General features: G+C 40.7%; 3 protein-coding genes across 7 annotated transcripts in view; 1 reads left to right on the top strand and 2 right to left on the bottom strand.

Annotated features, from left to right (window-relative positions):
• Positions 1-106: 106 nt before the first annotated feature.
• On the bottom strand, positions 107-2,581 carry NANP (N-acetylneuraminic acid phosphatase). The gene is made up of 2 exons (XM_071575573.1): positions 2,396-2,581; positions 107-2,029 (listed from the first exon to the last, which is right to left on the bottom strand). Exons 1-2 carry the CDS (start codon positions 2,483-2,485, stop codon positions 1,334-1,336), a joined length of 786 nt encoding a protein of 261 aa, XP_071431674.1. The 5' UTR covers positions 2,486-2,581; the 3' UTR covers positions 107-1,333.
• Positions 2,452-21,283, top strand: part of EIF2AK2 (eukaryotic translation initiation factor 2 alpha kinase 2) — a 22,755-nt gene continuing 3,923 nt past the window's right edge. Inside the window, exons 1-14 of one of the 5 annotated variants that reach the window (XM_071575534.1) lie at positions 2,454-3,492; positions 4,321-5,998; positions 6,555-6,681; positions 9,327-9,441; positions 10,497-10,663; positions 11,418-11,520; positions 13,236-13,303; positions 14,236-14,320; positions 14,782-14,816; positions 14,977-15,111; positions 15,559-15,678; positions 16,546-16,653; positions 18,311-18,503; positions 21,124-21,249. In XM_071575534.1, the coding sequence (XP_071431635.1) occupies positions 6,578-6,681; positions 9,327-9,441; positions 10,497-10,663; positions 11,418-11,520; positions 13,236-13,303; positions 14,236-14,320; positions 14,782-14,816; positions 14,977-15,111; positions 15,559-15,678; positions 16,546-16,653; positions 18,311-18,503; positions 21,124-21,249 (1,359 nt within the window). In that variant the 5' untranslated portion in view covers positions 2,454-3,492; positions 4,321-5,998; positions 6,555-6,577. Of the gene's footprint in view, positions 5,999-6,029; positions 6,682-9,326; positions 9,442-10,496; positions 10,664-11,417; positions 11,521-13,235; positions 13,304-14,235; positions 14,321-14,781; positions 14,817-14,976; positions 15,112-15,558; positions 15,679-16,545; positions 16,654-18,310; positions 18,504-21,123; positions 21,250-21,283 lie in introns of those variants that run through there. The other 4 variants (XM_071575526.1, XM_071575560.1, XM_071575552.1 and 1 more) reach the window with 4 other exon arrangements.
• Positions 9,340-21,283, bottom strand: part of GPATCH11 (G-patch domain containing 11) — a 25,043-nt gene continuing 13,099 nt past the window's right edge. The window contains exon 9 of the mRNA XM_071575604.1: positions 9,340-10,227. The gene's annotated coding sequence lies outside the window, so the exon portion shown is untranslated. The remainder of the gene's footprint in view (positions 10,228-21,283) is intronic.

Here is a 21,283-nt window from a genome sequence, read left to right as displayed (position 1 = left end):
ATCATGGATTTATTCTAAAGTATAAAATTTGCTTGTTCACATATGGTCTGATATTCATCCCAATGTATACATAGCAAGTAAGGTTGAAAAACACAGATTTTCCAACAAGTGTTTACATTTCTATTTAATATGAGAATAATTTCCCATCATATAGTTAGAATATGAAGTACAGAAAAAAAAATAATGATCTGGGAAAGAGAGATGTTACTGTTTTAGCATGTCGTTTCCTGCATCTAGAGGAAATATCACATTTACCTTATAAACTTGTACACAGTACTGTAATACATATGACAAAATTTTCCAATTTCTTGGAAGAGAGTCATGAAAACCATTTATAAACAACTAGCTCGTATTTTCTCCAGAATAAATCACATGAATTACATGCAGAAACTGGAGTAAGGAGGGATTATATAGCAGTGCCATTAAAACGGTCAAAAAAAGCACTGATCCTACAGTTGAATCTGAGTAGTCATACACCTGAGCAAGACCAAGAACAGTTTCTCCAAAAAATCTGATCCAAATTTACTAATAAAATCAGACATAACGATAATGTTAGCTTTTGAAGAGTCTGACAGTACAGTAAGGCCATTGAAAATATCCCTGTTTTATCAATTACATTCAAACAAAAAATCATAATCTGAATTACAAGCATACTGCATAGTTGCATAAGCACCAAGATAAAGTAAAAGAATATCCATCAAGTCCCTCTGATAAATGGTCCCCTATAAAAATGAAAATTTTTAAGTACTTTTGGCAAGAGGTATTGATTCCACAAAAGAAGTCACTCCAAAGTCTGAAAAAAAATCTAAACCTTGAAAAAAAATCAAACACAGAGCATTTTCTAATGGTCTGAGAAACTGCAAAATTCACTCCAGTTCCTGAGATAAACTGCAGATCAATTGTGAAGATTCACCAGATTGTATACCACACTCTCTTTCCCACCTTCTCTTACACACTGCACACAAGGTCAGCACTGTAGCTTCTACTAAACTTACAAGCCAGCAAAGCATGTGCAAGTTCAAAACATTCAAATTTTCTTTTCCAGTATAAATACAAGAGACTGGCAACTTAGGTCAGAGACAGACAGACTTTTGCCATAGTCTGTCAAAATAATTTCTGGGCAGAGGCAGTTATTTTAAATTAACTGCACTTGCATCTTTTAAATTAATAGAATTCTGTGTTTCTACCCTGTTTTCAGTGACAACTGTACCCTAATTCATCCACCTGCTGTTCAAAAGAGCATTCCATACATGAGTTCAAACTCCTAGGGTCAAATTTTTTAAAAGAGCATGTGTCACCTAACAGCTCAGCAGGTCTCTGTATGCTGGAACCATCAATGTGCTTCATTGCTACTAGACATATGGTCAGTTCCTAACTTAGCATTAACTTTGTGCTCCATCTTCTGTAAAACTGCTGGAAGATCCAGAACAGAAGAAATAATGTAATGAGGTACTGGGGAGGTATCTACCGGGGTGGTCATTGCTTTGTTTAACCAGACAGTTGCTTTCAAGCCAGCATTCAGGCCTCCTTGAATATCTGTATCTAGCGAGTCGCCAACCATCACACACTCTGTGGGCTGCACCCCCAGGAGATCGCAGCAGTAATGAAATATGGATGGTGCCGGTTTCTCTTCCTTCTGCTCTCCCCCCACAACTATGGCATCGAAGTAGGGCTGGCAGGCGCATGCCTCGATCTTCTCCCGCTGCGTCTGCCTGTCGCCGTTCGTGAGGAGCAGCAGCCGCACCGCCTTCCGCAGCTCCGTGAGCATCCTCCGCGTGTCCTCGGCCAGCGTCAGGTGCTGCAGCCGCGTCGTCTTCCACAGGTAATAGCACTCGGCCGCCAGGTCGCGGTTCGCCTCGCCGCCGATGGTCTCCTGGATCGCCTCCTCCCAGTGCGAGATCCGCAGGTCGGTGATGCACATCTTGGCGGGATCGTGGCACTCCTTGAGGAGCTTGGCCTGGACCTTATCGCAGATGGCGCGGGCCGCTCCCTCCCCGTAGTGGTGCTTGGACTGCAGGGCGCTTATCACCTGTAAGGCACGCGGGGGCGCGCGTCAGGGCGCTGCGGGCACGCGCGGCGCGCTCCCGGGAGCGGCCCCGGCTGCGGGAAGCGGAGTGGGGAACGCGCGGCCGCGGGGCCGGGCAGGCCGATGGCCGCGGGCACCGCGCCGGGAAGGGGGCAGGGACAGGGGCAGGGGGCAGGGACAGGGGCCGGGGGCAGGGGCAGAGACGGGGCAAGGGCAGAGACAGGGGCAGGGACAGGGGCAGGGGCAGGGGCAGGGGCAGGGGCAGGGACAGGGACAGGGACAGGGACAGGGGCAGGGGCAGGGGCAGGGGCAGGGGCAGGGACAGGGACAGGGACAGGGACGGGGCAGGGACAGGGACAGGGGCAGTACCTCCTCGATGGCGTGCCGCCCAGCCGCCGCCGTGTCCACCAGCGTGTTGTCCAGGTCGAAGAACACGGCCTTGACGCCGTGCAGCCCCATGGCGCCGCCTCCAGCGAGAGCCGCCCCGCTCGAACGGCGCAGGGAAGCGCCCCAAGCCGCCCGCACAGCCTCCCGTGCCGGGTACAGCGCCCGGGCCCGCCCTCGGCCCGCCCCTCGCGTCATCCCGCGGGGCGGTGCGATCGGCGTTCCCCGGCCTTCCGCGGGAAGGGGAGGGTTGGGAGCATACAGGGCAACGGAATGGGCTCTGAGGAGACGGCGAGGGCTTGTGCGGCGTTGGGGTGGGGAGGAAAGGCCGCTGAAACTCCCGTGATGTGGGAGCCGCAGCGCCCGGCGCGCCTCCTGCCGTGCCGGCCGCGGGCGGGGAGCGGAACGCGAGGGGAGACGGAGCCGAGCCAGGGAGGAGGCGGCACCTGCCTGAGGTGGCAGCGGGGAAGGAGGGGGGGATGAGCGGGCGTGCGGAACGTGGCGTGGGTGGGGCCGCGCCGTGGGGTTCGCGGTGTGTTTTTCGGGGTGGGTTTTTTCCTCTGCTTGGGAAGGCTGTCTAGGTGAGGCAACGGACAGCTGGCATCTGAGTGAGAAACACCTGTTGAAATGCTGCCAGGGAACAGTTTTGCCGTGAAAGGATTCCTCCCGCGGCGCTCCCACCCGGGAAGGACCGCGCGGCTCCCCTGCTCCTGCCTGCCCGTTCTGGCGGCAGCTCCGCTCCCTGTGCCAGCCCCAGGGCTCGTCGCCTCTCTGGGGTCGTGCCCGTGGCTACTGTCGCTGCGGAGCCTGTTACCAGCCTTGGAAAAGGCCAGCAGCGTGGTCTCTACACGCTGTCGCTGCGTGGCGCCCGAAGATGCCGGTCTGTAGGTTTGCGCATCGGAGCATTCCGTTCACGGGCGTTGGTGAACCGGGACCTGCACCAGGGAGGAGGAGGACACACCAAGAGATTCGGTTCAGTTCGCCTTTCCCGGATTCCCTGTTGCCTTCTGGAGTGTGTCCTACCTCAGAGTCACCTGCGGGCAAAGCAAACCGCAGCACCGGGATTGCGTCATTCGAAACATGTTCGTGATAAAGCCAAAGTAAATAACTGTTTGGGGAACTGGAGTGGTAATAAAAATTCCAAAGGTCAATATTTTCTAGAGCAAATAAATCAGAAAGGCATTCAGATTAAGGCCTCGAATGGCTTGTTAGAAAGAGTTTTTCAGTGTATGTCCCAAATGCTGGTCCAGAATAGATAATTTTCTCCAAGGTGAAGTTTAACAGCAGGCTCAATTGCTCATGTAATATTTCAGTTGTTCTTTGACAACATTTTGATAAATACAGTATATTTTTTTTATCAGCCAGCTAGCAATTTTTGTTAATTTGCTTAGTATTTAATACTGCTGCTGTCGATTAGGCACTAATAACTAATTGCAATTCACAAAGCCGGAGGAAATTTTGTCTCTTGCCAGAGATACTGAAAGTTCACTGCCAGGCCACTTTCAGTTCTGTGAACTGCACCTTTGATGATAATCTTCTTGTTTCATAAAAGACATTGAGTCACAGGCAAGGCCAAAATAAACTGTGCCCAAGAGCTTGGCATATGGCACACAGAGCTACAGAAGGCACGCCTTTAAGGGGAGAGGGGAATTCTGAGAGGAAACAGACATGGCTAAGGATCCTGTAGTTAAGGCAATAGGCGGAGTTTTAATAAAATTTCTCTAGTTGACTTTTATAAAATGTGCTACTTTGACTTGATAAAAGGGAAAATTGTTAGGCATGTGGACTTCATATGCCTCTACTGAATCATTGTTTTGCATAATTTACACAGAAGAGTGGTTAAAAATAGTTGAATTCTCTCTGGTTAAGAAGGAGTCTCTCTGCTTAAGAAGACGGCTTTTTTCTTTCAGAGAGCCCTGCATTGCAGTCAGTGAGCAGTGGATCCTATGTGCACCTTTGGGAAAAGGTACATTTACGTAAAATGAATGTTTGGTTGTGTCAGCACTATGAGAGAGTGGATGTGCTTCCTGGGTGCCCAAGTTATTTCCCCATACTGAGGAAGAGCTAAGAGTTACTGCTGTTTTCCCTCTCTATGGCTGTCTGATTTCTTGCAGGTGAGTGGGAAACAAAGCACAGTTCAATAGGTTTTGTATCTAGATGATCAGTAGTAGGTGCTGTATGTGCACAGTGAAATGAATCTGCACCATACTTGAGCTCTCACCTCTGCAAACGAATCTTGGAGACTTTTCTTTCCCACTTCCCCAGAACATGTTACTAATTTGGTGACTGATTTTTTCCCCTTTATCCCAGTAAGAGACTTCCCATGAAGTGCCTTAATGTTCAGTGATACCCATAACATATTTCAAGTTAAGTGGCTTGAGGAATACTTCAAATGCAGGTAGCTTGGCCTGCAATCTGCAAATTGAAATGCAGACTGGGCTCTGGGTGGGAGCCCAAGATGAGGCCATGAACTGCCAACCTTTGGGATAAGGAAGGACACAAAGATGCATTTGCTGACCTTTTGGATAACAAAGAAGACAAAGGTGATGCCTATGAGGGGGATGGACACGGAGGGGGGAAGAGGAGGAGAAGATGGAGAAGGAAGAGCTGGGCTGGTGTGTGTCGGAGGCTGTGAGGGTATAAAAGCCCAGGTGTTTTTAGGCTTAGAGGGCTTAGAGGACTCCTTGGAGGAACTTGTTTTGAGTTGTTGGTGCATTACTGTGCCAGGAATAAATTGCCTTGTGGAACATGATGTCTTAGACTCTGCTGAGGAGAAACTTAGGGTTGAACCACTAAGGAAGTATGTCTGGCTGTGTGTGAGTGGGATGTGCAGGGAGTCAAGAGAGATGCCCATTGACTCACTGGAGCTGCCCACTGTGAAGGGCCTCTGGTCCCAACAATGAAAGTCTCTGGTCGTGGTAAGGGTGATGCCAGTGAGTCTCGTGAACGATTGGACTGGGAAGTTTTCATAATAAATGAAGGGTTAAATAATAAGAGATGAGAAACTGATCTTGTGTTGGAGAAAGTTCTTTGTTGACTAAAACCAAAACAACTGTGTGAAGAAATCTGAGCAGGCTGAGTGGATTGACTAACAACATTCAGTTTGGATAAATGCAGACAATCCAGGCTGGAAGGAAAAATGCTCATTATGCTGTGTCTCCCCCCTCTCCCCCCCGCTTTTTTAATATTTTTGTATTCCATATGTCCACTTTAGTGTCATCTCTATAGAATGGAAAAATACTTTTTAAAATGACTCTATCCGTGTGGTGATGTGGGTCACAGGTACTGCGGGTGACACGTCTTTGCGAAGCAGCTCACTTGCCCTGCAGGCTTCGTTGCCCTCAGGAGGGCTGGGCAGAGCTGGGGGCATACCGCGACTCCGCGGCCCCGGCACGGAGCCGCCGCGCTCTTTGCGGGACTCGCCCGCCCACGTTTTCGGTTTCGCTTTCTTCTGAGCCGAGCAGTGCTGTGGGAAACGAAACTGGGCGGTGTTGCCGGGCCGGGCCGGGCTGCAGTGCACCGCACCGCACCGCTCCGGCTGCTGGAGCTGCTGGAACCCCCCGCGGGAGCATCTGCCGCGGCTCGCAGGTAACGGCGGGGTGGAGGCGCGAGGAGGGCGGACGGGCGGGCGAGCCGGCGGTACCGCCGAGCGGGGCTGCACCGCACCCCGGCGGGAGCGGCGGTGGCCCGCGGCGCTCGGCGGCTGTGCCGCGGCTGGGAACCGGCGTTCAGCTTTGGGCCGTGTGGCTGAGCCTGCCTGTCATCGCGGGTTGAAAGGGTATGTGCCAGTGCCGCTTGGTTGCCCTGTAAAGGAACCGATTCTAATTCTGGAAAAACATTGCTGATTATTTCTCCTCTCCCTCCCTCCCCCCTCCCCAGTTTGGTGAACTGTCAAAAAGACTGTCAAGATATCTAATCACTATTTCTTCAGTCTGCTTTCTAAAACTGCCATTCTAAGCAGTGACTTCAAAAACTGTTGCAGATCAACAATTTGAGTCAGAAATTCGAATTAGTTTTCCATGAGCTTTGATACTGGCACCAGTTTCCTATTTTATATGACTGCAGTGATTGATCTACCAGGACTAGGGGCTGACTCTGTTGTATGCCTAGAGCCACAGACACGTCTTTCATTGTTACTTTGCAGAATCTATTTGGGATTGCGTCGAAATGGATCTTGATTGTATGGAGAAGATTAACCATTACTGTCAAATACATAAAATTAAACTGCATTATGAGAACACTGAGATGACTGGCCCATCTCATGATCCTAAGTAAGTTTACTATGCATGTCAATAACCAGCATATTCACTATGCATGTCAATAACCAGGAGGGTTCTTCTGAGATGAACAAACTGGACAAAGCTTGCAGTCCCAAAAGTTAATTTGCTGAAAGCATATCTGTAGCAGAAGAGCTGGTTGAAACCATAAATTGAATGGTAGATACATGGAGAGGACATCATGTGGTAGAGTTTGAGGAGAAAACTTATTTCAAAGATGATTGCTCTTTTCCAGAAGCAACAGCAACCTGTTACTAGTAACTATATTGTATGTTGTGTGTCTGCCATGAAATCTCTCCAGAGGTGTGTTGGGTTGCAGCAAGTATTGCACTTTATGATCTGTGCTTTGATTTTTGTTTTGTTTTACAAAATGTTGTCGATGTCTAACCACAAAGGTTGGGTGAATATTAATTGTTGTGTACCAACATGTTTAATGTGTAGTTTATTTTTGAACATCTGTTACAAGAAAAGAGTCTTAAGAAGTTTTGTCTTCCCTTTTAGAGAGAATTACAGGGGATGGAATATATTTTATTTTTTTTTTTAGCACAAATGCAATGTTTTGCTATTTTTCCCTTGCCAAAGATCATAGATATGCAAGATCTATAATGTTTCCTTGTGTGATTTTTTTTTTTGATTTTTTGCTAGTTTGCATGATGACAAGCCTTATGCTAACTACTGATATGTTTCTTTTAATATCTTGTCTGTTGTCAGCCAGCAGTGCCTAGACAGACTTATTCTTAGACCTGACTATAGTCCCAGAATAAATTAATAAGTATTATCTGCGTTTCAAATGTTAATCAGTTATCTTAATTTTTTTCCCCATGTGGCTCATGTAACTCAAAAAGTAACCCTTACTGCAGTAATGGGCACAGCTTTGGTCCCATAGCTACATATTTGTGCTTCAAAAATCATTACATGGGACTGACAGAATTTATATGCATTCCAAATCTGTGTTTTTCATGTTTACCTGTGTGCTCTGCTACACTCGCAAATACAGTGTGACACTGGGATCTGGGATAATCCTGGATAACCTGGCCTATTCCATGGATACAGTGTAATGTGTAATGTGTCTGGCTACAGTGCTGTGTGCTGTAAACCTCCGTCAGTGCCCTTGTGATGCTCTCTCCCAGTGCTCTGTCTGCTAATGGGACGTATTGGCTGCTGCGGGTACTGAACTGTCTCCCTAACTCTTCTGTGCTGTGTCCCATCTCATGGAGTTGTCTGGGGCCTGATGCAGGGATAGCTCTTGTCCTCTCCTGGTTTTGGTGCTGTAGCTGCTTCCAGTGCAATGTCTGACAGGGTCAGTGCTGAACACAGTCTAAGAAGGTCCAGAGAGCCCAGGTGGCCCAGTCTTGAGCAGCAACAAGCTTTCTTGGGCCGGGAGCACAGTATGTGGACAACTAGATCAGTCCTGCCTAAACCTTGCAAACCTGGGAATTAGTTATTATCTCAGGGTCAGTAGTGGATAGGTGTGACTGTACATGTGGAACCAACTCATGTGATCTTTATTTAGATAATCCTCAACTCAGATCATTAACTCATTGGTCATTGACACTCAGACTGCACATTTCCTCAGGGTGCTTAAATAAAATGCTGGATTTTAGATGTGATATCATAACTAAATATGTGTGGTATGCAGCACTTAGGTATGGATTGAGTAACAAACCTTTTCCCAAAGAATGATCTTTGTTTGTTGTTTCCTATGTGTAGAGTATGTGGCACACTATCATGTGCCTTGTCCTACTGTTTGCCCCCTTAAGTTTTCTTGTTAAGCCTTGCTTACACAATGAGTGCAAGCACTATTCTGCATCTGCATTGCTTTCCACTCAAACATTTCATCAAAGGGAAATGGAGAATGAGGTTGGAATAATGGAAAAAGTGAATTCACAAGGTTGTCCCACTATTTGAGACAAATTGTCCCACAGAGAAGCTTATGGTGTTATACCTGGACTGTTTTGCTGTGTGAATCCATCCTGTTGGCTGTGAGCATCTGTATGCCCTGCTGCACTCTGAAGCACGGACTTACCCTGAGAGGGTCTAATGATCACTTTAACTTGTTGCAAGTTTGTGCTGCTGCCAAAGGCAGAAATCTAGTTGATGTTTTCTCCTCTGTTTTTTGTGACTATCTTTAAATTCATGTCTTGCAAAGAACCAGACACGGGTTTTGCACTTAGTAAGTAGTGTACATCGCATAGTATTAAAAGTGAAGGTAATGTCACGTCTGCTTCCATGGAATCAAGATTAGCTACTCTTTTCTCTATATGTGGTTTTGCACTGCTCAGATGTGTCCTGGTGTAAGGGCTTCACAGCTTTTCTTATAACAATACTGACCTCATGCATTCTTTTCTGTTCAAAATTTAAATAATTTTTCTTTTAAAAAGCAGATAAGCAGTTAAAAATACTGTTAAAACTATAAAGTACATGCATTTGTGACTAGGGAGGAAACATTTTAAAATATTTATACTGAAGAATTATGTTAATCAGAAGTTGGATATAATAAAAACACATGAATGCTTCATTACCTCACAGTTAACCTATAGTGCTTTGTAGATAATAAAACCAAAGTTTAATCTGAGAAGGTTATTCAGGATATATGAAGCAAAATATAACATGTTTTAGAAAAATTTACTTCATTGCAGGTTTACAGTTGTGGTGAAATTTAATGATGTGGAATATGGTAGAGGCACCGGTAAAAGTAAGAAGGAAGCAAAAAGAGTAGCAGCAAAAAACACGTGGGACATGATTGAGGAACTGGTGAGTACATAACAGGAGTAAATTTTTTTTTTACTAGTAAAAGTTGAAGAAGAACGTCTAAAAGTAGACTGTCAATAAAATGCCATTTTTTTCCTTTAATTTGGAAGAGTTTTGAATTACTTGAGTTGCCTTTGTTCTACACTGAATTATTTTCATTATTGTTCTCCTACAGGGTTGATATGTAATATTATGAGTGTTTCCTCCTCTGCTATTACAGGAGGATTAGGAAATGTATTTGCCTTTGTTAAGCTGCCTTAGTGTATCCAGAGTGGACAGTGGTCCTTTTTCATCTCGACAACCGTTCAGTAATTCAGTGTCCTCAAATCATTTGCAGAGCATTGCTCAGTCTGCTGATGAAGTAGCTTCCTTTCACTTGCTCTGATTCATCCTTGTTTCCTTGTCATTATATTTTTTATGGTATAGCTGGTTGTATACTCTGTCCTTGATTAAGTTTTGGTTTGAATTTTGCTCCTCAATTTTTTGCCAAGTGCTTTGTGGTAGCCATTGTTTAGTTTTATTTTTGACTCTGAATGCTTCTTAGCATCTTTGGAGAAAAGTTTTTCCTTGCCTTTTTCCATATGGTTTTTATTTTATCACCATCATTACTTTTAAACAATTGTAGCATGTTTGCTAATATATTAATAATGCCGCTTAATCATGAGACAGCAGAAAAGTCCTGCTTTCTCCTCTTGTAAATGCACAGGAGCATTTGCAGCTCTTGCTGAAAGGCAGCATCAGCAGCATCCAGATGGCATCCCTTCTTCATGGCTCATACACTGTCTTTTCCTAAAAGAGGTGGGATGAGACATGGTGAGAGGTTGTTAAAGACATAGGTCTAGTACTTAGAAAATTGGATTTGTATTTCTTTCAAAAAGTAATATTTTAGGGTTGACATGTCTGTCCTTTGCCACAAGGGACTCAGTTAATGCAAACTTGAGGTTTCTTATGAGTATTTTGAAATGCTGACAAACCTTGAAGCTACATTAAATCTGTGCACTGTTTAATATATGTATTAAGCTCAAGTTTTTAAGTTACCTATTTTGTTTGTTTTCTAGCCACAGAGTCCTTCAAATATGGAAGCTGCAGAATCAGCGGCAACTCGAACAACCTCAACACCTGAACCAGACGGAGACTATGTCAGCCTACTAAATAATTTTTCACAAAGGGAATTACAGATAGTTGAATATCCTTACACTCGTACTGGAGATGCCCATGCTCCCATGTAAGATGTACTTTGTTTTCCTACTTCCTTCTAATACTTTGTTGTATTTATTAATCCTACCATTAGTTACCTTCAGTCATGTTACATGAATCTTTAGAAATAAAAATTCAGAGATGGTCTGTTGAGAATCTAGTGGAGCGCCATTAAGGTGGTTAAGGAGTTGGAAGATATGCCATAGGAGGAGAGGCCAAGAGGACCACGTTTGTTTGGCTGGGAGAAGAGATGGCATGTTGATAAAATCGTAGTCAGTGGTGAAAATCATCAGTTTTCTTAGTTGTAGCTCTGGCAAGTTTGTGGGCATCTGGGTGTGGTTTTGGAGACTTTTAGGAATCAAGTGCTAAGGAGCCTGTTTGTGTCAATTTGTGTATGTATTGCAGTCAGTGAGTTGTAGAAATGTTCCAGTTAATGATAGGTGCAGGATGATAAAGAATATCTACATATTTTAACTCTCTTGATGATATCTGCTGGAAAACTACTCTCTCATCCTGCAAAATCAGCCATTTTAAAACCTAAACTGCAGATAATTTGTGATTGAGGGTGTGTACTCACCCTCTAAAAGTGGATTATCTTAAAGGCATATCAAATTAGTTATCTACTATTATTAATTAGATTAAATGAATATTTGAAACACTGTTATGAAGATCTATATTTCAGATGTCTATTCTATAGTGTCGATTGACTGCAGTGTTTTAAATCAGTACATCAAGATTTGTCATATGGGATATAAGACTTGATTCCCTGTTGTATTTGACAGATTTTCTTGTAGCTGTACCATTAGTGGTCGTTTGTATGGAATGGGCACTGGATTTACTCTAGCTGCTGCAAGACAAGCTGCTGCAAAACAAGCATTTGAGAAGGTAAATAAGGAAGGCTCTCTGACAGTGTGTGCTATATTTGCCCTTAAAACAGAAATTTAATTCTTGTATTTTTAATCTTTGAACAGATTTCCTTATTGTATTTAAAAGCATATTCCATGGATTCCACTAAAGAGGGAAATAATCCCTACTTTGTTGTGTTCTTTGTGCTACAAGATTCTATTGGTAGAATTCGTTGTGTTTCTATAATCAATTGCTGGATTAAAAAAAAGAAAAAAGTTGATATCTCTCTGTATTTCAGAATATGGTCTCATATCTTGTCATTTAAGGATGCAAACATATTAAAAATTTCTAAATCCTGACTAATATACCAGTTGTCTTCTGAGTGAAGCGTTGTTGAGCTGTCCGGCTATGAACTTAAATCTCTTACTGCCTTCTACTGGATCACAAATCTATTGTGAAATGTAAGAAAGGCAAAAGCAGGAGTCAGAATCAAAAGGATATACCCTCTGTAGCATTCCAAGGCAGAGTAAAGTGAACCAACTGCTGACACCATCCTCTGGAGAGCAGAGCTATTGTCTTTATGCTGGCCATTGTTATTGCCACATGTGAAAAAAATTATTAGAATTCCAATACTGATCCAAACCTACTTCTGAAATGCATGGAACATATGAACTAACTTAAATGTAGTTTAACTTGAAGGATGGCAGTATGGGGGAGGAAAGAAATCTTTTTTACTTTAAGTGCTTTTTAAATTATTTGGTGATTAGTGTGAATTTTCAATGCTTCTTTTATTGTTGTTTTTAAGTTAAGCATATAATTAATGGCCTATTACAGCTCTAGGATTCTTTTTTAATATTTTCATGTGTTGCAAGCTCATGGGTGTTTGCATTTTCTTCAAAGTCTGAAATTTACTACCTCAAGCAGAACTCCTGTACCTATTAGTCTAAACTGGGGGTGGGTTGCTTTGGTTTGGTTTTAATTTTGATTAATTCTCAGTGATGTCTGTGTAACAAACAAAATGTGACTGGCAAAAAGTAGTAAAGATCCCGTACTCCCAAATTTAGAAAATGGGGTTTGTTTGTTGGCTATCATTGAAACATAAAGCCTATGTTTTTGTTTCCGTGTTACCATGATGGAAAACCATGAACCAGAAAAAAAAAGGTTTGTTTACATTTTGTCAGGTTATGGTCTGTATCAATTGTAGGTGTTGCTTTTAATGTTAGTTTTATGCTCATATGACATGGATGGAGGGAAGAAAGGAAGGAACCTCTAGTAAGCATTTAGGATAATTTTTTTGCTTGCTTTTTTTTTTTTTTTGGTCAGCTTCCATTTAGTTACACAGGTTTTGCAGTGTTTTCATGCTGAAGACATTGAATGTCAATTTGTACTGACTTAGATTTTCAATTTTGCAGATTACATATATCAAAGCCTGTATATATCTCATTTTCCTCACAGGCAATTGCATATGCAGCAAACAATGAAAACATTTGCTTTTCAGAACTGTTACTCTTATTCGGGTTTTAAATAGAATTCTGACTGTACTTTTGTAATGTGTCTGTGTGGGGCGATCACTGTGACAGGGCCCTGTGTTTCCTTCCTCTGGATGAAAATTGGGTAATGCCCTTTTTTCTTCAGGGCTTTGAATATTCAGTGCAGTTAAAAACTTCCACTGAGGAGCTCTTTGAATGGCAACTTTTGCACTAGGGATTTCCTTCCATGATTTTGTTAAACATTTTTGGCTTTTCTTTTTTCAGTTGGAAACTGAAACTTCTACTGGCAAATATAGGAATTCCTCTCAAGTGCCCATTCGGTCTAACTCAGAGTAAGTTGGGTTCACTGCTAAGGTGATAACAAAATGTATTTACTAATCTTAGAAGGTCATGTGATCTAATTCTAAATAAAATATGTCATAGTTTGTTTTATTGCAGTATAAAGCCATTTAATTTGAACTTATATTCCTTAAATTTCAGAGCAAAATTTGATGTACTTGTGCAATTTTATTTGGGTCCCTGTGGGTGAGCTTATGATAATTTTAGAGCTTTCTGATGTATTTATATTGTGCCATGAGTAGTTATTTCAGAATCATTTTTACTGTGATGTAAATCGATTAATCTATCTCAGTAGCATTATTTCGTGTAATTTTAACACTCATTTTCCTAATATGACACAATTGTGACCTCAGTATAATTCCATTTCAGTACTTTCCTGTGCTCCGTATTGTGCTTTCTTCACTCCCTTTTTTTTCTTCTTTTAATCTTCATTTCTTCCAAAGAAAAAAATTTACTTAGTGAAAGAAAATGAACATACATAAAGTATGTGATCTGTGATTTGGGAACCCCAGGTCAAGCCTTTGTGTCTAGCAGCTTGACTGTAGTGCCCCTACTCCTTCTTTTTTGTTCTTTGTGTGTGCCTGATTGCTTTATAGTTGCTCAATGTTAGAGGTGGCTGTACTACCTTGGAATAGACACCTGTATTTAACATATTTAATTAAAGGATATAAGAGAATATAACTTATAGATATTTAGATGTAATAGAATCACATAATAATAGAAATAAAGGACTGAATTATAAAGTGTTGTTACTTCAGTAGGTTTCAAGCAGAAAGTTTTGTAGTTTAAATCAGTCATGATTATTAATACTTTTTTAGATTTTGCTTTCAAAAAAATGTATTTCTTGGCACTACTTCTCTTGTGGCAGTTTTATTTATGATTGTCTTACTCTCATCTAACAATAGTTCATTATTTTCTAATAAAGCAGTATTTGCTTTGAAGACTCAGCTTCAGAGTTGGTAAAAAAAATGAAAGAGATCATCGTATGTGAAAAGCCTTCACCTTCTCAGGTATAGTATGAAAATAGTCTTCCTTATAATTGCATTTTAGACCCTGAATAGGGCAAGCTTCTTGTCGGCATGTAATGTCAGTTTGTTCTCCTATCCTCTAATCACTACAAAACACATGTGCATTTTTCCTAAGAATATTCAGTATATTCTTAATGTTAACCATTTGTCATTTGCTTCTGTACTGTGGACTCTCTCAATTTATGTACTGTTGAAAATGGGCAGTACTCTTGAGAAGGGGGATCAAACTAAATCCATTTTTTCCTGTGGAAACAATGATGCTGTTATGCATAGCATATGTGAAAAACTTAACGCTGATATATGGCTTCATCCTTATTACATTGTTTACCTAAGGTATGAACATACTTTTAGGCAATTCCCATTCACATTCTCTGACGCATTTTAAAGTAACTGTAGTGAAAATATTCAGGTCATCTCAGCCTTTTTTTCTCTTTTCCATATAGAGAAACACAGGGAGTCCTGCTGTGAAGCCCAAAAGGTATGTGTTTATTTCTAGGTTACTATCACCTGTAAACTCTATTGCACATCACTTAAGTGTTTCAGTATCTACTGAAGAAATGCCACTATTGGGAGGTACATTTCTTGTTACATGTTTAAAAAATGGTTCATTATAAATTTTGCTTTTTTCCTTTTTAAAGAAAATTGGCAGCTAATTTTGGTAATGTAAGAAACAAGGAAGAGAACAAAAATATGTCAGATTCAGATGAAAGTTTGCCAGATGTGGACACAAAGACCAGAAAAGAGAATGGAAATCCACATACTGTCGATAAAATGTAAGAAAGATTTTTGTTTTCTAATAATATCTGTATGGCAATTACAGTATATAGGGATCTAGATTTGTTCCTTTATTTATGATACAAGGAGGGAAAATACTGGTGTAAAACGAACTTTCAAAGAAAATTGGTGTCTGATTTTTTTTGTTTTCCTGGACATTTCAAATATAAGATAAAAACTGGCATGCAATGGTATCTAATGCTTACAACCAAACATCATTTGTGCAAAGAAGTGAGAGAATAATTACATGACATGCTTGCAAGGGTCAGTTTTCCTTGTTTGTTTAATCTTCAAGACTGTGATTTAGACCTGTGGATTTGTCAAGTGATTTCTGTAGAATGGTATTTCAGAATATGTATTATATCTGCCAGGATTATTTTTATATCCTGTAAAATTTAATATTAAGCATAACTCAGTGTGGTTTGCTTTGTTGTTTTTTTTTTAAGATTTCTGGATAATTTTAAAATAATAGAGCCAATTGGTGAAGGTGGTTTTGGGAATGTTTTCAAGGCAAGATCAAAGTGTGATAAGGCAACCTATGCAATCAAACGAGTTAAATTCACAGAGTACGTACTTTCTATTTACTTCTGCTTTTTATTTTAGGATAACTTTAATCAATGTTTTAGGACTTGGTTTTCTCTCTTTAACAATCTTAGGAGCATTTAAGCAATTTTCATTATTAATTGTCTATTCTTTCTGGTAAACTGTTTTCTTTATTTCTAAGTGAAGCTGAAAATGGCACTGGGATAATGTCTGCTGGAGATGTAAAAATATAGATGAGTTAAGTTGTGCTTTCCCTGGACCCCCCAGTGCTCTGGTTGTTAATACTGGAAAATGTGTTTGAAGAAAACTTGCTGGTTAACAAAACATTGAAAGCTGTACTGTTACTTTGGACATGTTACATGGAAAATTTACAGATAGTAAAGCATAAAAACTATAATTAGGATAAATAAGAAAAAAATCGAAGTAATAAGTTTTGTGGCTTTTAGTTGAAAAATGCTTCATATACTACGCATATAGTAATTATTCTCACAGTCTGTTAGTTGTCCTTTATAAATCTCAACAGAGAATGATGATCTTAATTTTTTAAGATCATTTTCTGTAACTAGTATCTAGTGCAGTATATTATCAACAGCTAAAAAATTTCTTTTAGGCAATCTATTGAAAAAATTTCAAGTTGTTGAAGATACTTGTCCCTTAAGTTGCATAATGTGTACATTTCCCTTCATATTCTTGTGTTCTTTGCAAATATGAGTATTTCTACTGACTTCTCTCTTTATAAGAAAACATGGTTATTTTCTACATTGTGTTTGGCTACCAAAGTATACTATCCCTATACTCCTACTTGATATCATGACTTTTATTTAACATAGTATTACATTGTAATAGGGAAATGCCTCTTTTTTTTTTAATTCCTTCTCCCCTCCTAATAGGAATGTAATGCGTGAAGCAGAACAACTTGCAAGACTTACACATGAGAACATAGTGCGGTATCATTGCAGCTGGAAAGGGTATGACCACATAACTCATTCAGACTCAAGGTAACTACAAAATAGTAGTTTGCACTCACAAACTTGTTTGCCATAGTGAATTTTATGTTGTAAAAAGAAAGGCTAATGATTGGTTATAAATTCTTGTACTTATTATATACTTACTGCTAGGAAAACGGCACAGTACTTTCCAGTATAACATTAAGTATATTTGTATCTTCTTTTCCTTGATTAATAAGATACATTATGTAATTTAATATTTCTCTTCTCTCTTGATATATGGAACTTAGTGAATACATAGAGGAGAGTAAGAATGCAGAACTCAAAATCTGGGGCAAGAATTAACAACAGAAACTAAAATTCTGTTTGACAGCTGGCTGCCAAATTCCTGATCAGAAGCTTCTTTTTTGTACTACGTACTGGTTAGCCAATAGCTCTCACAGATTTAATTACTTCTCTTAAGTTAGCATTTTAACCATGGTGCTTGAAACAGTTCTGGTTGTTTAGAACAGAAATACAAAATTAAATGCTCTTTAATTTAAAGGTAGCCTATCAACATTAAGACTTCTGGGAAGACCATGGTGAGAGTTTTACTGTAAGTTAGACTATTAACTTTTCAAAGCTTCTGTGGTAAGCTTTTTTCACTAGCTACAAATTCATACCCTTCAGATGGGTTGTCACACCTACCTGAAGCCCTAAGATATTAATGGCTTCAAAATTATGTTGACCTGATATCTCTCCAATGTGCTCAGTAAATGAGGAATAAAATGGAGGAAAAAAGTCTCATGTCAAAAGCCAGCAATTAAGATGCTGGGGCCTCAATATCATATATGTATTTCACAGTGAGCAGTTATGGTGTCAAAAGACAGAAAAAAGTAGTGCCCAAGGCTGAGGTCCCAACCTGGAATTAGTGCCCTGACCCCAAGGCTACAGAGTCCTGAGCCACTTAATGCTTGTTCTTTCAGTGTCTCAGGCAGATTTATTCCAGAGCACTCAGTGCACATAGGAAAAAGTGGTGCCTACCCCTCTTCCCATTGTCCTTCCCCTCCACATCTCCAGCTCCAGCCTATTGCATGGGCTGATGATGAAGGAACTCTTCTGAAAAGTGTGAGACAGTCAGGTGGGGGAATATCTTTCATCTCGCTTTCCAGCTCTCAGCAGGGTTTCTTTAACTTAGCAGACTGATGTCAAAGATGGTCACTGCACTATGTTCGTGACAGGACAGAGTTGGAAGGGACGTTGTCGTTCTGGGTAGGAGAGGAAGGCTGGCTGATGCTGTGTTTGTTGAGTGGAATAGAGAATACCTGCCAGGGACTTGCAGCAGTTCCTACATGGCAAAGTGGGAGCCAAGGACAGGTCTAGTTCTTCCTGTATAGGATGTGCTTTTAGGTATGAGGGGAAAAAGAACTTGGGCACTCTGAAAACTTTCAGTGTGAACTAGGAAGCAAGCAAAACGTTAGGAGTTTTCCAGGGGTAGGTAGGAACTGAGCGGGGATTCTTTGGTTTGCAGTCCTATTTATTTATATCTTACACATATTGGTCTCAGACCTTTTTTTAAAATTATGGACTTGTAGACTTTGTTTTGGGGAACTCAAAAATAATTATTAACAAAAAGACCTTTTAAAGAAGAGGAACCTGAGGATCACTGATGACTCAGAAGGAATTGTATCTTGCCAGTGTTAATATGGTATGTATTTTTCTTTTGAAGCCTGAATTCAGACAAACCAGTTCTCTGTCTTTTCATCCAAATGGAATTCTGTGAACAAGGGACATTGGAAAAGTGGATTGCAGAGCATGGAAAAGACCGAAACTATAATGAAATGGCACAAACCAAATTTTTACAAATACTGAAGGGAGTGAAATATATTCATTCTGCAAAGTTAATTCATCGAGACCTCAAGGTAAGTAGGATAGGTAATTAAAAAAAACTCCAAAACAAAAAAAAAAAGACAGTACTTACTGGAATTTCAGAAAATGTTAAATTGTTAATGTTTTTGCTTACTCTGTTATGTACCCTAGCAGGGTGCCTCTTCAGATATTGCTAGTGATTAATTCTTTTTCAGCAACTGCTGAACCTCATCCTAAAATCAGAAGGTAAACTGGAAGATCTTGGAGTGCAATAATTCAAAAAATCAGTAGTCCAGTTAACAGGCATTTTCAGAGTGTTATAGTCTCAAGACTGCCTATGGGAAAAAGAAAAGTCGAGCCTAGGAAGTTTGCTCTGGCCATATTGTAAAGGGATAGTTTATCTATCCTAATACATGCTTGATAATAACATACTCTAGTTGCTTTTGTTCCATCTGTGCATAGAAGTATTTTTAAGCTATGTTTTTGGATAGAATTTCAGTCTCTATGTGTGCATCTTCATAAGAAGATTTTATTTCCATATAAAGCCCACAAAGGACAAAGCCTTCAGCTATAATGTTGTTTACAGAGTTTTAAATCCCTTACTTTGTGAAAAAGTCAGTAGGGTGGCATTCATAAAATCACAGGGTTAAGCTAACTACCCTGCCTGACCAGTCAGGAGCCACTGTGACCGTCACACTCCCATCCTCAGAGACACTGCTGGGACTGAAGTCCTTTCACAATGGGCAGGTGCCCAATGTAGGGTTCAAACCCATGACCCTGAGATTCTAGGAATAAGACTGTCATGGTTTAGGAATGGTATTCTCCAATTCAGTGCTCCCACTGAACCATGCACCACTTGCTCACTTCTGCTCCCCCTCCCCTATGGCAGGCTGGAGAGGAGAATTGGAGGTACAAAAGGTAAAGATCATAGTTTGAGATAAGAACAATTTACTGGAAACAGCAATGAGATAAGAAAATGAACAGTAACAGCAACAATATAACAAAAGTGTACAAAAGAATGAGTGATTTACATGCAAAATGTTCACCTTGGAGCCCTATTTGACTGCACCACATTTCCCCCCACATTCCCCCTACCTGGAAACAAGCTCTTCCCGTTTCTGCAAAATGACATGAGGTGGTATACAGTAACCTCTGCGTCCTAGACATGACTCCTCCTGGCTACTGCAAAAATTTATCCTGTCCTGATGGGAATCAGGACTTATTGCTAATTTGTCCATCTGTATTTGAATTTAGGAACTTTTCCCCCCCTCTTTGATCCGCTGTCAGCTTAGGTGCTTGGCCATCTAAGATCTCCATATCCCAGAAGCAAAGCTGCAGGATAGGTTCAAGCTGATATAATGTCATTTGTGCCTGCTAGGAACAAAGTCTTCAAATAGCGTAGCCTGGTAGAGGTACTGTTTTAAATGTGTGTGAACATAGTTGGACTTGAACAGAACAACTGCATTGGGCATTCTTCACCCAAAGATCTCTTCCTGCTGAATATTAAGTATCTCCTGGCCTTCCGTTCCACTGGAACCTCTGAGAGTGAAAGATAGCATGAGGCTATTTGGTTTGTTTTAAAAACACTCCAAGTGTAGTGTCTTGATGTTCTTTGGGAAACTTTGTTGAAGCATATACAGTTCTGGTTTTAGTTGTTCATGACTTTGTGTTCTGGTTTAGGCTGGGATAGAGTTAACTTCTTTTCAATAGGTGGTACAGTGCTGTGTTTTGGGTTTAGTAGGAGAATAATGTTGTTAACATAGCTGGGACAGGTGATCCGAACTGCCCAGTGGAATATTCCACACCACAGAATGTCATGCTAAGTATATAAACTGGAGGAGGTGGAAGAGAGGCCGATCTGGGTTTGTGGAGGGGATCTGGCAATGGTTAATGGGTGGTGGGTAATTGCATTGTGCATCACTTGTTTTTCTTTGTTTTGTTTTAGCTTTTTATCCTTTTATTATCATCATTATTTTTTACTATTTTTATCCTTTTATTATCATTATTGTTTAGTATTATTATATTTTACTTTATTAAACTGTTTCCAATGTTAAACTGTTCTTAACACAATCTGCAAGTTTTACTTTTGATTCTCACCCTCTTTTCACTGTGGGGGCAAGGAGTGAGCAAGTGGCTGCATAGTGCTTAGTTGCCAACTGGGCTTAAGCAATGATACTTTGTCAAATTTAAAAATGGGAAGTTCAATGGAAATGTAAAGGTGATACTCTGAAATGTCTGTAGTAAGCCTGAACTCTGCAACTGACTTAGTACAGATGATCATGCTGTGCCTAGGAGAAACTGATTTGAGTGGAATTCCATGTGAGACTAAATGCTTTGCCCAAGTGTACAAAATCTCAGGGCTAGGATTGAAGACTGAAAAGCACTTCTGAATATAAAATATGTACAATGTATTTGAAGAGCATTAAATGATACAGTTATGACTGAGCTAGTGAAAAAAGGTGCAGTTACTCAATAAGATACTACTTGAAATTTAGTTTGTGTTTTAAAAAATTAATTTAATTTCTCTTTCCCACCCCATCAGTTTCTTAATGCTGTTTTCTGTGAACAATTATCAAATTTTATGGGGAACACTTCTGTGGCTGATTATGCTTGATGATAAACCATAGTCATATGGTGATTTTATTTTTTTTTTACTCATTTATATATATATAGCCTCTGAATATATTCATATCACATGATGATAAAATAAAAATAGGTGACTTCGGTCTTGTGACTTCTGTGGCATATGAGACTATGACTGAGAACAAAGGAACAAAATCGTATATGGCACCAGAACAGGTAATTATCCTGCTGTATTAGTGTATCTGTAATT

The sequence above is a fragment of the Pithys albifrons genome, chromosome 2 (assembly GCF_047495875.1).
Source record: "Pithys albifrons albifrons isolate INPA30051 chromosome 2, PitAlb_v1, whole genome shotgun sequence".
NCBI classification, from domain to species: Eukaryota; Metazoa; Chordata; class Aves; order Passeriformes; family Thamnophilidae; genus Pithys; species Pithys albifrons.
This window is presented reverse-complemented; position numbering and strand designations above follow the sequence as displayed.

Coding starts and splice junctions, on each gene's coding strand:
- NANP (XM_071575573.1), bottom strand. CDS start 2,485: ATGGGGCTGCACGGCGTCAAGGCCGTGTTCTTCGACCTGGACAACACG. Junction 2,030..2,395: donor GGCGGCACGCCATCGAGGAG/GTACTGCCCCTG, acceptor CGTGCCTTACAG/GTGATAAGCGCCCTGCAGTC.